The 16,890-nt window shown below is 48.7% G+C and overlaps 2 protein-coding genes across 2 annotated transcripts; both read left to right on the top strand.

The window, feature by feature from the left end:
* The first annotated feature begins 2,860 nt into the window (after positions 1-2,860).
* Positions 2,861-11,023, top strand: MTMR11 (myotubularin related protein 11). The gene is given in 18 exon segments (XM_059376011.1): positions 2,861-3,208; positions 3,571-3,661; positions 4,095-4,216; positions 4,405-4,465; positions 4,643-4,785; positions 5,239-5,317; positions 5,448-5,583; positions 5,836-5,923; positions 6,072-6,160; positions 6,245-6,369; positions 6,829-6,895; positions 7,134-7,204; positions 7,760-7,926; positions 8,239-8,412; positions 8,667-8,849; positions 9,513-9,806; positions 10,360-10,494; positions 10,496-11,023. Coding segments are annotated over 18 exon segments (2,148 nt in total). The 5' UTR covers positions 2,861-3,142; the 3' UTR covers positions 10,553-11,023.
* A 944-nt stretch (positions 11,024-11,967) lies between these two features.
* Positions 11,968-16,442, top strand: SF3B4 (splicing factor 3b subunit 4). Its single transcript, XM_059376010.1, has 6 exons — positions 11,968-12,075; positions 12,520-12,648; positions 12,910-13,452; positions 13,754-13,960; positions 15,633-15,806; positions 16,002-16,442. Exons 1-6 carry the CDS (start codon positions 12,042-12,044, stop codon positions 16,187-16,189), a joined length of 1,275 nt encoding a protein of 424 aa, XP_059231993.1. The 5' UTR covers positions 11,968-12,041; the 3' UTR covers positions 16,190-16,442.
* Positions 16,443-16,890: the final 448 nt, after the last annotated feature.

Genomic DNA, 16,890 nt, shown 5'->3' with positions numbered 1-16,890 from the left:
GAAGAAATAATGCCTGGGAAATGAAAACAGACTCTGGTTGGTTTGTGGTATTTTGGGAAGATGAGGGGGTGGGAGAGGCAAGCCCATGCAATTACTGTGTTGGGGAGAGGGGAGGAGAGGGGTACATGATGTGCACCCAGAATGAGCAAGAATCCCTTGGTTAAGGAGGGGTATGTGGGTGAAGGGGAAGGCGGATCCTGTAATCCTGGCTGACGGATGGGATCTCTTGGTCTTAAATAAGTGCACTTAGTTCCTTTAATCCAGGGCATTGGGCTACCTACCGAGGTTTTTATTGGAGAGGGGAAATATTTGGGGTTGTTATTTTTTCCCTTTTAAGACAGTGCTGTCCTTCCACCCTACATTCTCCACCCCAGCCCTGATGGAGCAGATATTCTATAGGATAGGTCTCCAGATTCCTACCTTAATCTGTGCTCGTTTTATTGGGAGTTACAAGGTTTAATAAAAAGTTTTCCCCCCATACTGGATTCTATCTACAAAATAAAAAGATTATATCAAAACCTTTTTTTTTTTTTTTTTTTTTTTTTTAAAGATTCAGTCTCTCTGTGGAGTGGGGATGGTGTGGAACTTGGTGCTGTACAAGGCCTAGAGGGAAGCACTCTTTTTGGCTCAGTTTCTTCTCAAGAGAGACTAAAGCTCCCAGACCAATAAAACAAAAGTTAGCAATGCCTTCGTATTTGGGAAGTGATACAGAAGTAGAAGAAATGGAGCTGGTTCCGAATGGTCTCCTTTCTAAACAGCCACACATCCAGGATTCCAGCCACATTTGTCTTTCCCATGAAGACACTTTTGGAGATAATGGTCTCTGAGTTACTCAGACACCAGTGACTCTAGACTCTGGGTCGTTTTCTTTCTCCAGTCAGTGCCCTAGACACAGATGGGATGGCGGCATTGGAAGCCCTTTCCGGCCTGGAATCACCTGCACCCCAGATTTTTCTAATTTCTATTTCCCTCCAGGCCCTTCAACTGCAGATTCAGTGAGTCACACAGGCACTCCTGTCTCTTTCACTTTGTCAATACCCAGCCTGCAAATCTCAGGGTGTTTTGGCCCTGTACTTAAGTAGCTTAACAAAATATGAGTCTTCATGGAGACTTTCTCCATGCCACCGCCCTTCACTGGCTACGTGGGTAAGGGGCGGTAGGAAAGAGGAACGGAAGCTGGCTGACGGTAACCTTAGCACGGTAGCGGTAGGGGTGGGGAGGACGATGGCCTCTTTCTGTGCTTATAACTGGATCTATGACTCATCTAGTGAGTCACTCAGCTCCGCCCCCCCCCCCCCAGCTGCCCCTCCCAGCAGCCTTCACTCTTGGCACAGACCTGCAACCAGACCAGGATCCTGAAAATGGAAAAATCTGATTTAGCCCCATGCTTTTGCATCCTTTCATCCACTTAAAACCTCTGCTGGTGTGGGGGATACGGAGAGGTGGTCCTCCCATTAGCCCTCAGCTGCTTCCCCTTTTCATTCCCCTGCTCATCCAAGTCACCAACTTTTTTCTGGCTTCCAGCTCCCCCCATTCCCCTGATCCCCCCCCCCCCATTCCTCTGCTGCTGCTGCTGCTATACCTCAAAATATGAAGAATAGAATGAGGCTCTTGAATGAAGGGTGGTGGGGAGAAGGAAAATGGGGAATGGGATTTTATAATTGTGGAACACAGCTCTTCCTATGGCAAGAGACCTTGGGAAGTATTTCTCCCCTTAAGAGATTGAGGACCATGGGAAGTAGGTGGGGTTGGGGGTGCTTGGGAGCTTTTAGGACTTCTAGAATAAGGCTTCTGGGCCACCTTCCTAGCAGGTATATGCCTCTTTGTTCCAAATTAACTTCCTGTGTCCCAATATCTTCCCTATTTCCACAGTAGCAGCCAAGACAGGGAACTTTTACAGCTGAGGCCGGAAGGGTGTGTGTGCTGAGGGGAGAGTTGAGTGTCACTTTGGAAAACTGGGTCCCACCTAAGGTCTGCTGCCTCAGTATAGACTCAAACATCAATAAAACAGCAGCTCGCTAACCCTTATTTTGTATTGCATTTCCTGTCTTTTTCTGCATCTAAATGCAGACTTTAGCCTTCTACCCAGGCGCCATTAACTGCAATTCCTTTATTTCCCTCCTAGGGTCCTCCCCACCCACCTCTGCTTCTCCAGTTGCAGGGAGGGGGTTGCAGGGGAGATCATGGCGGGATGGGGCTGTTGAACTGAGAGAGTTTTTAAGCCCTCAGCTTTGCAGGTCCAGAACATGAATCATTAATTTGGAGATCTGATGTCTGGGTTGGAGGGAGGGATCATGTACCTGGAATGGGCTCTGGTTTCCCACGGGGTGTGTGTGTGTGTGTGTTTTGGAGTAAGATCTCTTCCTTGGGCCTCCCTCTACTCCCAGAACTTGCACATACCCTCCTGTACTTGTCTGTGACCAAGAGATATTTCCATTTCTCTCTCCAGTGTTCTCAGGGCACCCTCCACACGAGGTATGTTTCATGCTCCCTGGAGAACCATATACAACATGCTTTAACTCTTCTCCCTCATTTCTTGGGCCTCCCCAGGCAAAAAAATCCCTTGAGTCCCAACTCCCTACTACTTTAACAGGTGTGTCAGGGGAGGCATCGAGGAAGCCTGAACTGCTTTTGCATTCCTCCCACTGCACCACCCACTTCAAGAAGACAAAACAAAACAAAAAAACCCAGCCCAAATTACTCCGGGTTAATACTCGGTATTACTGCTCCCCTCAAATACTTTCCAGTGCTTGTGAACAGAAGGAGCATAGGATCTAGGGTTGGGGAAAGAATCTGGGTTTTTTCCCCCCCAGTTATCCATTTTTCCTCACCTTTTCCAGGCTTCTCCACTTTTCCAAAACTGTGCGTATTCCCCTTTAAGGGGCTGGGCATCTCTCCCGCCCTCTCCAGAGTCGACTGAAGTTTCCGAGGAGCCTCCCTAGCTGGGTTGGACACACCTTTCAAAAGACCCCTAATCGTGCTCTGTGCACCTCAAACGCTCTTTTCCCTGGTGCTGTCCCCTGCCCCTCTCCCTGACTTTCCTCTTCTTAACTACAAGATTCAGCCTCTTCCTAAGGGGTTTGAGCATCTTCAAGGTCTCCCCCCCCCCTTCACTGCTCCGTCCCCGGATGGAGCCAGAGAAATGTGGTGGGGGGGTCGGGGCCAGAGTTTCAACATCGCCCCCCAGAAGGTGGAGCCAGACATGGGGGTAAGGAGGGGGAGACTTGGGCTTGGGAGGGAAGGGCACCATGGGCAGGACGGTGTGAATGAGGAGGATATGGAGATAGAAGAGGAGCTAAGAAAGGAGCTAGAAGAGGAGGAGGGTGTGTCCCATATCAACTTTTCTTGATGAAGCTTGGTCTGTCTTTTTCACAGTCTCAAGTTCTTGGTCTCATTATCCATTAACCAGCCCCTCCCTTTACTGTCTGCCAACTGGGTCCTAAGCTCCTCACAACCGCTGATCTCAGTTTCCCCTGAGAGTCTGAGTGTAGGCCTCCAACCGTGGTTGCTGAGGTAATCCCGGATCCCCGGATTGGAGAGGCCTGGGGATTAATCCTACACCCTTCACAGCTCTCTGGACCAAAGTCCGTCCAGAGGACTGGGATGCTGGAGTCCAGGAGTTGTCAGCTTGGCCGTCAGCTGGCCACGGGATGCCTCCCAGGTAATAACTTCCTTTCCAATACTTCCAATCTCCAAAGACTCTTCCAGATTTCATCCTGCTCAAACTTTGCTTCAAACCTCACCAAAGATACCTCTGTATTCCTCTACTTGCTCAAAGTGCTTCTGGCTGAGGCTTGCTCTCTTCTCTGTCAGAGCTGGCTAGGAGTGTGGACCTTGACGGTCCAGACTCTGTTACTCCCTTTCCTCATTTATTTATTCAAGAGTTATTTGAGTTCCCTACTCGGTGCCAGGCACTGCTCTAAGCTCTAGAGTAAAAGAATACAAATGACCTCCTCCTAAGCTTTTGTTCTAGTGGAGTTAGGGGAGGATCTTAATCTTCCTTCTTTACAGCCTTCTGTCTCAGAGGAGTAGGTGTATACCAGTGTAGGTGACACTGGGAATAGTCATAACCTGGCCTCCCCCTTCCCATGTAGGGGAGCAGATCCTAGCATGGGCCCCAGGAGTAAGGAAGGGGCTGGAACCTGAATTGCCTGGAACCCTGATCTGCACCAACTTGAGGGTCACCTTCCAGCCCTGTGGATGGCAACGGAGTCAGGTGAGATGGTTAGGCCAGTGGAAAGGACAGTCAGTGAGAAATGGATTGGTGAGTCTAGGAGGATTTAGATAAGTGAGACAGGGAGACTTATGCTTAAGGGGTTGTCTCTAGGGAGGTTAGGGATTGCCAAGGTAGGATAATGAGCAAGATTTCAGATGTCTTTAGCATCAGTCATGCGCTTCCTCTAGGAGACTCCCCTGAGCAGTGAATATGATTTTGTCCTGGTCAACATTGGACGATTAGAGGCTGGTGAGTGGGGTGATGTGGGGGGTGAGGTGTTGGTGAAGGGGCTTACTGGGGGCTCACCCTTCCTCATCCTTCCTCTATTCTTAGAGGGCAGCAGGGATGGAGTGAGATGGGCTGGAAGACTTCCTTGTAGAGGGACCCTGATCCATGGCTACACTGCTTTCTAATTCTTGGTTTCAGTGAGTGGATTGTCCAGAGTCCAGCTTCTCCGTCCAGGGTCCCCACTTAAATTTATCCCTGAGGAGATTCTCATTCATGGCCGGGACTTCCGGCTGCTCAGAGTTGCTTTTGAGGCTGGAGGACTAGAGCCTCAGGCCTTTCAGGTAAGACTCCTCCTCCCCTTAGAACCTTGGGATCCTTTCCTTGGCATTCCTATTACTCCCCTATCTCCTAGGACCCCCCTCATCCTTCTATCTGCTTCTCTCCTCAAGGAGAGGCTAAAAGGCTAGGATAGAGGATACTGTAATGAGAGTAAGGGGCCTTAATTCTAACCCGGCACTGCCAATTAGCAGGAGTATGACAGCTTCTTCCTTTGAAAAACAGGATGAGATTGTTTCAGAAATTCCTCCCAGAATTGACATTCCATGATTCTGTGGTTCTGGATGTGTTCTCTCTCCTAACCCTAGTCCCCACCACTTGCGGACGCTCCCTTCCTTGGGACGGTATTCTCGGTTCCCTATTGGTGGCAAAGGCAGTTGAGCAACACATGGGACCAATGTCCTCCTCTTCACTTCTTCAGTCTGAGCCAAAAGGCTGGGATGCCCTTTCCTCCACAGGTGACCATGGCCATTGTCCGAGCTAGAGCTCAGAGCAGTCAAGCCCAACAGTATGCAGGGATATCCCTGAGCAAGGCTGGTGAGTGAGGGTGCTTTAGGGTAGGAAAGGGTAAAGAATCGGGAAGAGCAGAGGCTGGCTGAGGACAGTAGAGCTGAGAAGCTCTCTCTGGTTCCTCTTCCTTCTTTTCTGTGCTTCATTCCTGCCCTAGGCCAGAGTTCAGGGTCCAGAAAACCACCTATCCCCCTCTTGGAGACATCAGAAGACTGGGAGACTGAGCGGAAAAAGCAGGGGGCCAAGGGCTGGAGAGTCAGCACTGTCAATGAGAGGTTCGACGTAGCCACCAGGTGATCCCCCAGTCTACCCCAACTGCCGCTGCCCTCCTGATCTTCCCACAGTTCTCAGATCCTCTAGAGCTAGGACTGCCCACAAACCCTAGCCTCTTACGAGATCCGGAAAGCTATCCTCCTTACTGCCTAGATCTCTAAACCTGGGGTCCCTTGAAATAATTCCCTCCTGAGCAACTTCCTTGTAATGACAGGTCTGCATTATAATGAGCTCATTGAGCCAAGCTGTGACTATAACTCTCAATTTCATAGCCTCCCACGTTATTTCTGGGTCCCGAAGCGAACTCTGGACAGTGAGGTCAGGAGAACATTTGGCCACTTCCATCAGGGCCGTGGACCGGTCAGTGTGGGGCCAGGGTGGTGGTTGGGGATTAGATGGTTGTGGGAGGTCAGAGGGGGGTCCTTGTAGAGGGATGTCAGGATGGGTGCGGGATAGGGTGGGGCTAGGAGTTTCTCCCATGGTGATCCTAACCTCCCACCATCTGCAGCGCCTGTCCTGGCATCACCCTGGGGGCAGTGATCTTCTCCGCTGTGGTGGCTTCTATACAGCCAGCGACCCTAACAAAGAGGATATCAGGTGAGGGGAGGTTTGATGAGCAGAAGAATCGTTGGAGGTTTTGGCCACACTTGTTCCTTTACCTTGTGACTTCTTCCTCTCCAGAGCAGTGGAGTCAATGCTCCAGGCTGGGCATTCAGATGTTGTGCTGGTGGACGCTGTGGATGAACTGCCTAGTCTTACAGATGTTCAACTTGCCCACTTGAAGCTGAGGGCCCTCTGCCTGCCTGGTGAGATGACCTCTGACCCCTACCCCCACCCCTAGGTCTGCTCACCCTAACCTGGTTTACCCTTTTGCCTGTCACAGTATGAGCAACCCTTCAGGCCAAAGATCCACAGTTTTCTATTCAACTCCCATCTCCCACAGACTCACTGATTTCCTGTCTTCTTATCCCTAGTGTATTTTTTTTTTAACAGCTTTATTGAGATACAATTTACATACCATAAAATCTAGCCTTCACCCATCTTAAATGTTCAGTGAATTTTATTACATTTACGTGGTGGTACAACTGTCCCCACAATTTAATTGTAGTAGCCTCATGACCATTTACAGTTACTGTTTATTTCTATCCCCAGTCCTGAGTAACCCTTACCCAACTTATTCTTAAACCTCAGGCTGCAGACCCTGAATCATAAGTTCTGAGTTCTCCGGATCTCTTTGTCCTTCTGACCCCTGTCCTCTCTCTCAGATTCATCTGCAGCTGAGGAGAAATGGCTCTCAGCCTTGGAAGGAACACGATGGCTGGATTATGTCAGGTACACCTGCATTTTCCAGCCACAATTTATTTAATTCAACCTACCCCAATTTTCTGTTAACTTGAATTCCTGAATGGCCTTTCATAAGCTTTTTTGATTTCCCAAGAAAACTCTTATTTGCTGCTCCTTAGAAGAACGGGCAGAATTTTGGAGTCTGCCTCTTTTCCATCCCGTGACCTATCAGTCCGTTCTTCCAGGCTTATCATTCTTCCCTCCCCTTCCTTATCTGCCCCCTCAGGTCTTGTCTTCGAAAGGCCAGTGACATCTCAGTCTTAGTGACAGCCAGGGTTCGCTCTGTAGTACTCCAAGGTGAGTTTCTTGGGTTAACCTATTCCATGCCTTCCTCTTTCCTTTACCCACCCAATGGGAGGAAGATCTTTGAGTCTTCCTTGTCCCCGGCTAGCACTACAGTCCTCCTCTCCTGTCGTTAGGAGCTACCCATGGGCCTTAACTCATCCTTCAGTGCTACCCTGCCTCCCAGTGGCAGTAGTATTACTACTAGCTGTAGTGTTACAATAGCTTGTGGTCCCTCATAGCAGGGTTCTTTGCCTGCTGCTCCTGTCCTTCCATCAGTAGGTGGTGACTGGGTTGGGGTGGGAAGGACAGTGAGGAGGCTGGTTTGAGATTTATGATTCTGCCTCCTACACTGAAGCTGGGTATTGCTATCTAGGTGGAGTCTATGAACTGAATCATTCAAGGTCTTTATTTTCTCTTCACTTCTATTTGCCCTCTCAATCCTCCGTAACCCACACTTTCCTCCTCTGTGTCCCTCTCTTCTTCTTGCCACGTTTCCTTTTCTCATGTTCTTCTGCCCTAGTTTCTTGGCCCCTCCTTCTTTGTCCCTTCTCCCTCTTTGTCACCCAGAGCGCAGTGATCGTGATTTCAATGGCCTCCTCTCTTCACTCGTCCAGCTGCTTTCAGCCCCTGGAGCCCGAACACTGCTTGGCTTCCAATCACTAGTGCAGCGAGAGTGGGTGGCAGCTGGACATCCCTTCCTGACCCGACTTGGAGTAACTGGAGCCAGTGAAGAGGTGAGATCATTTGGGGAGGGTACTGGGGGGAGATTATTACTAAAGGTATAAGGGAATGAGAAAACTATATAGTATAATCCACTGGAAGTGAAATTGGGTTAGAAAGATCCTGAGATTAGGTTGAGCTTGAAGGGAGACCTAGATGAATAAGGCGCCACAACCCCTTAGAACCCTCAATCTAGGTTTCCATTCCCTGACCTTAGTGGCCCTGTTGGCTGTGTCCCTTGTCCCCCATCATTTTGTCATCCTCCCCCTTTAGGTGTCATCCTCCCCCTACAATCCCTTCTAACTTCTCACTTTCCCTCTTCTCAGGCTCCAGTGTTTCTTCTCTTCCTTGATTGTGTCTGGCAGCTCCTCCAGCAGTTTCCAGCTGAGTTTGAATTCTCAGAATTTTTCCTTCTTGCTCTTCACGACAGTGCCAGAGTTCCTGACACTCTCACATTCTTGAGAAATACTCCCTGGGAGCGCGGAAAGCAGAGCGGACAGGTCAGTCAGTGACTTCCATTTTTGAGCTGTCTTTTCTTCTTCTTGAGAAATACCCTCTGTTTAGTCTTGATTTATGGAAAGTGAAATTTGTGGGGCTGGGGGAAGAGGGGAGTTGGTGCTCATTCTCATGACTTGACTTTCACCCCACATCTGATTTCCCAGAGGAAGAGGTGAGCTTTTTACGATTTCTCTCCAGACTTGGGAAAAGGATTACTTTTTGCTTAACCATCCGTTTTCTTGTTTTCTCTGTCCAGTTCAACTCCTATACACAAATCTGTACCCCAGGGTACTCCCAACCCCTTGCTGGGAACTCTCTTAACCCACAACTGTCCGTCTGGGACTGGGATTTACGTTACAGCAGTGAACAGATACTACAATTCCATAATCCTGGCTATGACCCGGAATACTGCCCAGATTCCTGGCTCCCTAGACAGCAGGTGAGGTGTCTACACTTCCTAGGTTCCCTCGACTTTCTCACAGGCTCATCCTACTAGGTAGGGAGAAGTGGAAAGACATGGTGTCTGAGTGCCCCAGGGAAAGCTTCCCTATACTTCTGTGCTGTCAGAGTCCTTGACTGTCCCCAGGAAGGCAGAAATCCTAGAATAGCACAAAGGGGGTCCTTCTTGTCCTCATCTTTTTCTACCTCTGACACACATTTTTTAAAAGAGTCATTTATTTTAAAGAGAGAGCATGTGAATGCCAGTGGGGGTGGGGTTGGGGAGAGGGTAGAGGGAGAGAGAATCTCAAGTAGACTCCCCATTGAGCACCCGCAGAACCCGATGTGGGTCTGGATCTCACAACCCTGAGTTCATGACCTGCGCTGAAATCAAGAGTTGGATGCTTAACTGACTGAGCCACCCAGTAACCCTTTTCTTATACACATTTTATAAGTTTCCCTTAAATTGACTTTAATCAGACCTGAGGCCTAGTTTGAGGCCTAATGAGGAGAGTAGATAAAGAGTTCTCAGGGGGGAGTCTGGTAGGTTGATCACTAATGCAGTGTGAGCAGGCGGCAGCTAGATATTCCTTCCTGACCCAGTTTGGTGAAAGAGGGGTCATCTGGTTTCTAGGTTGCCAGTTGATTTCTCTTTTCCCTTTAGCCAAGCTTCCTGGTTCCTGGACCCCCCAGTTCTGTGTGGCTCTTCTCCAAAGGGGCCCTGACCCCCCTGAATCAGCTCTGTCCTTGGCGGGACAGCCCCTCCCTACTGGGTGTCTCTTCTCGTTGGCTCCCTCGACCAGCTATCTCCTCTGAAAGCCTGGCTGATCAGGAGTGGGGGCTCCCCTCACACTGGGGAGCTTGCCCTTTGCCCCCGGGGTTGCTACTGCCTGGATATCTGGGACCCCAGATCAGGCTGTGGAGACGCTGCTACCTGAGGGGAAGGCCTGAGGTCCAGGTGAGGAGGGAAGACAGGGATAGGGATTAGGAGTGGGAGAAGGGGCTTGACTGCTAAACCAAATGTTCTGGGAGAAACCAGGTGTGTCCAGGAGCTGGAAAACCAAGAGACTGAGGAGGATTGAGGTTGAAGTACCATTCTTGTTGGTATCAGAGTAGATAGGTTTGGGAGTATGTGTGTATGTATGGGAAAGACTGCTTGTGGTTCAGATCAAGTAGAACCTAGAGCTGAGAGGGGGGTAGTTGGAGGGGGAAAGAGAATTAAAGATGCCAGAGGTGATGTGAACTAGACTTATCACGGGGATCACTTTGTAATATATAAAAAGATCAACTTTTTGTATAAAAATTACATAAAAGTACTATTTTATAAAAGTATAATTTTATAAAATCTTATAAAAGTATGAAGAAATCACTAGGATGTGCACCTGAAACAGGATACTGTATGTCAATTGTAATAGTAATAATAGAAAAAGATGGCAGAAGTAATGGACAGCTCTCATAAAACAGGCAACTAAAGCTATAATAATATTCCTCTCTGCCTCTCGTCACCCCAGAAAGGCCTCTCAGCTCCCACAATCTCTGGCCTCCAGGATGAGCTATCCCATCTTCAGGAACTTTTAAGGAAATGGACACCAAGAGTATCTCCTGAGGATCATTCCAAGAAAAGAGATTCACATACCATTCTCTCCCAATCCCATTGAAATTGCTGTCTTTTTTATGGGCCTGGCAGAGGGCGGTCGGGCGTGAGGGAGGGTTCTTTTTAATTTTCCAATTTTTATTATCTGGTCTTGCTGTCTCAGCTTTTGACACTCCAGCCCTCAACAAGCTCACTGATCAACTTTCCATTGCAGATGGGTGGTGCTAACCTCCCAACTCTTGCCCTGTCCTGTTTTGTTGCTCAAGATGTTTCTTAGGATTTAAGGAATTAAGAAACAAAAGCAATCCTGAATAAGATTACCTTTGTTTTTTTCAAGGCAATTCTATCCCTTTGGATATCCAGCTGTTAAATGTGAGATGAGAGATACTGTTTGTCAGTTCTAAAAAGATGGTCTACACAACTCATTCTCACTTCCTCCTGCTGCTTAATCCCAGTTTGTTTCTTCCCTTTCTTTCCTATGGGTATGTCGTGGGTATGGGAGGCACCCTGTCTCTGACAACTGTATATTTTGTAGTGACATTTCTATTTAAGGAGTTCATTAAAGCACAGTTATTTATGCATGTTGCTGGCATTATCTCTTGTGTCTGAATAAAAGATCCTAGGTAAGAAACTGCTGGGTATAAACCAGGAGAGGATGCGACCCACCACATTATTCTTAAGGAAATACGGGGATAGGCCAGGCAAAGTCCACATGCATCTTCTTAGATCAGCAAAGAGCATACCGTCTGAGACGTTGGTTGCTTGGCCCGGGGTGTTCTGGCGGTTGAAACTGAGGCCTCTGGGCTCTAATATCAACCACCCCTCGGCTTTTATCACACTTCCTCTGAGTCTCAGGTTTCCATCACCCCTCATGCAATAGGACTAGGTGAGCTCGGACATGAACCCAGCTCAGACGTTCCACAATCCTCTCCCCTGGGGAAAAACGAAATGCCTCAAGCCCAGGGTCTGTTGAGGCCGCCGCTTCCTAAAGACTGCGGGACAGAGTGGAGGGCTGCCTCCATGCCCTAAGGTAGCCGAATCCTTGGGATGGGGGAAGGGGAGGTTTCCACAGCACACCCTTCTCCGGGGAACAGAAAGAAGGATCTTTTGCCAACACAGTATTTTTTTTTTTTTTAAGATTTTACTTATTTATTTGATAGAGAGAGATCACAAGTAGGCAGAGAAGCAGGCAGAGAGAGAGAGAGGAGGAAGCAGGCTCCCTCTTGAGCAGAGAGCCCGATGTGGGACTCGATCCCGGGACCCTGAGATCATGACCTGAGCTGTCGAATTTACATTTTTGGGAGAACTGTGGTCCTTTAACGTCTAGCATTGCGTTAAGAGGGTCTGGGCATTTCCAGTCCGCCTTCCTCGCTCTGATCGCCCCCAGCGGCGACTCTAAACAAAACCAACGATAGGAACAGCTGGTCGCACAAATAGCGTAGACCCCGCGGTTCCTAAGATGGCCGCAGCCGCTTCCGGCTCCTCCTCCGTTGCGGCCCCGCCCGCCGCTCTCAAGACCGCCTTCGCCCCGGAAGTGGAAGTAGTGACTAAGGTCAGGGGGTGGGATCGCTGCCTGGAGACGGCGGGAGCTCTTTCGCCATGGCGGCCGGGCCGATCTCCGAGCGGAACCAGGGTGATTGGAGGGGACCAGCCGGGAATGGGCCCAGGGAAGCTGGGAGGCCTCGACTAGGGCCAGCAGTGTTTCCGCCGGGGTTGGGAGATCGGATCCCCCCGGAGGGCGGGAGACCGGCCCTCGTGCCTGCTGGGGGCGGGGAGCCGGGTGCCGACTGAGGCCTGTAGGTGTGATGCTCTATCCAATCCTCTCTGCCTTCTCTTTTAAAAAAAAAAACCGAGCAAACGAAAACCAGAAACAAAGCAATTCACAGAGAATTTGCTGCAGAACCTTCAGTTGGACTTAAGGTTCTCTAGTTCTCGAATGAGGGAGGTGTAAGGGCTTAATCTTGCTTTTTTGCTTTTTTGCTTTTTACACCCCATGTGCACTCGCAGTTCCCCCTCCTGTCACCTCTTTTTTCCTGTCATTATCTCATCCCTCCCCTAATCTGCTCCTATCTTCTAGATGCCACTGTCTATGTCGGGGGCCTGGACGAGAAGGTTAGCGAACCGCTGCTGTGGGAGCTATTTCTCCAGGCAGGGCCGGTAGTCAACACCCACATGCCAAAAGATAGAGTCACAGGTCAGCACCAAGGTGAGTACATGACAAGAGGAATGTTTACCTGTTGCCAGACAGACTACCCCTGGAGGGGTCCAGCAGTTTTCATATCTGTTTTGGAATAAATCACCTGCAGATTCTTTCCTTTAAGGGTAGCTCACAGTTTGCTTCCGGGACCATTTCCAGTTGAAGTGAGGTTGTTATTTCATGTTCTTTGTGCTTTGGGAGGTGAATGAGTTATACCCCATTTTAAATCACTTCACTTAAGTTGTTAATCTCCACCCTTCTACTTCCCAGGGTATGGCTTTGTGGAATTCTTGAGTGAGGAAGATGCTGACTATGCCATTAAGATCATGAACATGATCAAACTCTATGGGAAACCAATACGGGTGAACAAGGCATCAGCTCACAACAAGAACCTGGACGTGGGAGCCAACATTTTCATTGGCAATCTGGACCCGGAGATTGATGAGAAGCTGCTTTATGATACTTTCAGCGCTTTTGGGGTCATCTTACAAACCCCGAAGATTATGCGGGACCCTGACACAGGCAACTCCAAAGGTTATGCCTTTATTAATTTTGCCTCATTTGATGCTTCGGATGCAGCTATTGAGGCTATGAATGGGCAGTATCTCTGTAACCGCCCTATCACTGTGTCCTATGCCTTCAAGAAGGACTCCAAGGGTGAGCGCCATGGCTCAGCAGCTGAACGACTTCTGGCAGCCCAGAACCCACTCTCCCAGGCTGACCGTCCTCATCAGCTGTTTGCAGATGCACCCCCTCCGCCCTCAGCCCCCAATCCTGTGGTATCATCATTGGGGTCTGGGCTTCCTCCTCCAGGTAAAGCTTTTACTCAGAATATTTTTGTCTTGGGTTTGGGGTGTGGTGAGGGTGGGGCAAAAGGAAGGAAAAAGAACAGATAAAGGGGGATGTGGGGTCAGTAGGTGATGAGAAAAGGAGTGAGGGGTGACAGTTGTGGTGGGGAAGAAAGTTGTTCAGAGTTGTCTAGTATTGCTTCTGACTTTTGAGGGCAGGGAGGAAGGGAAAAGAGCTTATCCTGCCTAAAGAGGCTGCATTGAACAGGCTCTCTGAAGACATTCTCTCCTTACTTTCATTAACTTTTCTTCCATTTCCTCTGTAGGCATGCCTCCTCCTGGGTCCTTCCCACCCCCAGTGCCGCCTCCTGGAGCCCTTCCACCTGGGATACCCCCAGCCATGCCCCCGCCACCTATGCCTCCTGGGGCTGGAGGGCATGGCCCACCATCAGCAGGAACCCCAGGGGCTGGACATCCTGGACATGGGCACTCACATCCTCACCCATTCCCACCGGGTGGGATGCCCCATCCAGGTGGGTGTTCTTTGCTGGGGAAGGGAGGGAGGAGCCTGGTGGAGGAGCTCTCTTGCTGCGTATGGTGCTGCCCTTGTTGCCCAGCAATAATAGTAATAGATAGTTCCAGAGCTCTACTTTTCTTCAGACGTTACTTTATAAAAACATACAAAATACTGCTCTCTGTTTACTTTAACAGCTACCACTCTGTCTCCATTTCTTATTTAAATTTATCCAGAGTGTATAACTACTTGCTTTTTTCCTCCTTTAACTTTTACTAATTTCTCTCCTGTGACTTCTACCCCAAAGCAGTAACCTGATTGCCAGATCTAGGGGGTGCTTCCATTCTTATCTGGTTTGCCCTTTGGTGTACCTGAAACTGGGCATGTCATCCTTTTTGAAAATCTTGTTCCTTGGTTTTTCTGGAGTCTTCATCTATGTCTGATTCCTTCATCTTAATAGGCTTTTCTCTCTCTCCATGTAGTTAGGTTTTTTGTATTTAGATCTCTTTTCCACATAGTGCCGTTACTTGTACACCGATGCCTCCAAGATACGTATCCCTGGTCCGTGACCTTAAGTCAACTACTGCCTGACAGCTCCACTGTTCTATCCTGCCCTTCAAACCTATTCTACCTCTAGTATTCTTTGTTTTCAGATGCTTAATTCAGAAATCTGGGAACTTTTTTTTTTTTTTTTTAAAGATTTTATTTATTTATTTGCCAGAGAGAGAGAGAGAGAGCAGCAGAGGCAGAGGGAGAAGCAGGCTCCCCGCTGAGCAAGGAGCCCGATGTGGGACTCGATCCCAGGATGCTGGGATCATGACCTAAGCTGAAGGCAGCTGCTTAACCAACTGAGCCACCCAGGTGTCCCAGAAATCTGGGAACTACTTTTAACTACTTCCTATCACCCCACTGTAGATACCAAGTCTTACTAATATTTCTGGCATTGGCTCCCACTGCCAGTGCCCTCGTTCAGGCCCCTTCATACTCATTATTTCACACCGAATTTATTACAGTAATTTTCTAATATTTTGCCTCCCGTTTCTCTTATCTTTGATCCACTTGCACAGAGTTATTTTTCTAAAACACAGACATTTACACACCCTTGCTCAAGATTCTTCTGTTGCTCCCTTTGACCTGCAGAGTAAAACCCACACTTGTCACCATAGCATTTTAGGCTTTTCGTGATCAGTGCCTGCCAGTTACTCCCCTGACTACATGCTGCTCTCCATTCCTGGGTTACTGGTTTTCCCTGAACATAACTAGCTGTTTGATGCCCCTGTGAATTACACATGCTAACGTTTCCTGCCTGGGTTATTCTAGTCCACTCTTGTCCACTTGAAAAATTCTTACTCGTTCTTTAGAATTAGATCTTGGCTTGGACAGGATCACTGCTACCTTCCCAAATCCTGTCAGTGGAATAATCATTCCACTTGTTACAGACTTCTGTAGCACTATTAGAGCGTCTTAAATTGTGGAAGGAACAAGTGGAGTGGGTGACCGTTGATTGGGAGTAGTTGACTTATTTGTACCCTTGGAATGGGGTTGAGGATAAAGGCACTTCATAGCAGCCTTCTCTTCGAGACGTCCTGATGTGACTTACTTCTCAATTTTGTTCTTTTCCTTTCTCCATTTTCTGTGCTCTCTGTATTCCTTTTGTCTCCTTGCTCTTTGTGTCTGTTTTGTTCTCACAGGGATGTCTCAGATGCAGCTGGCCCACCATGGCCCTCATGGCTTAGGACACCCCCATGCTGGGCCTCCAGGCTCTGGGGGTCAGCCACCACCGCGACCACCACCTGGAATGCCTCATCCTGGACCTCCTCCAATGGGCATGCCCCCTCGAGGGCCTCCGTTTGGATCTCCCATGGGTGAGTAGGCTCTAGCCACCTCCGTCATCCTTGAGTGTCAGAGTCCTACAACTCCCTTGTCACAGCCCTGTCCCCTCCCTTTTCTTTTATTTGCATTTCTGCTCATGGTCTCCCTGTTAGTGATCTCTGTGTGTTCACCCCACATCAACACTTCCTATTTCTTGCCTTGACTGACTTTTCTTTTCCTTTGTGCAGGTCACCCAGGTCCTATGCCTCCGCATGGGATGCGTGGACCTCCTCCGCTGATGCCTCCTCATGGATACACTGGGCCTCCACGACCCCCCCCCTATGGCTACCAGCGGGGGCCCCTCCCTCCACCCCGGCCCACCCCCCGTCCTCCAGTTCCCCCTCGTGGCCCACTTCGAGGCCCTCTTCCGCAATAATTTTTCATTGTCTTGCCTCCTGTTCTATCTTCCCAATATCTTCTCAATTCCTTGGACCAATCAGAGTTGCTGTAGCTCCGTAGGGCTAAGGCATTAATCCCTCTCAGGCCTTTTTTTTTGCCTTGGGTGTAATTTTTTTTTTTTTTTTTTAAACAGGAGGTTTTTTTTTTTTTTTTTTTTTTTTTCTATGTTGGTCCTAAGTGTTTTGCAAATGCACAGAGAAAATAAAACTAAATTCCTTGTTTATGCTTCATGCTGTTTTCCTTGGCAGAGTAACTTTCTCTCTTTTCTCTAGGAAGTATGTTGGGAGAAGAATGGTAAGGTAGGAGTGAGGGTGCTTATCACATTTTTAAAAGGCTCTGTTTAGTTTGTAAGCTGAGACCCAGAAGCCATGACACACACAGGTTATTGTGACCGTGACGCGAGGACAGAAGTGAAATTCCTGGGGATAGTGCTGGCAAAAATACGAGGTAATGTGCGCAAAGCCACCCATCCCAGCACTGTATGTAATGACATTACGCTGAAAGCAACTTTTCTATCCATTGGTAGTAAGGACCTTGTTGAATAAACTGGTAAATCTGTGTAGCAGCAGCAGAGAGGAGTGAGGAAAGGCTACGTGGTGATTTGGAAAGCTCTCTAGCATACATCAGGTGAAGAAAGTACCAGAACAAAAAGTATAGTATGCCACCACATCTAAGAGG

This window comes from Mustela nigripes, chromosome 14 (assembly GCF_022355385.1).
Source record: "Mustela nigripes isolate SB6536 chromosome 14, MUSNIG.SB6536, whole genome shotgun sequence".
NCBI lineage: Eukaryota > Metazoa > Chordata > Mammalia > Carnivora > Mustelidae > Mustela > Mustela nigripes.
Note: the sequence above shows the minus strand (reverse complement) of the source record. Positions and strands in the feature narration are given on the sequence as shown.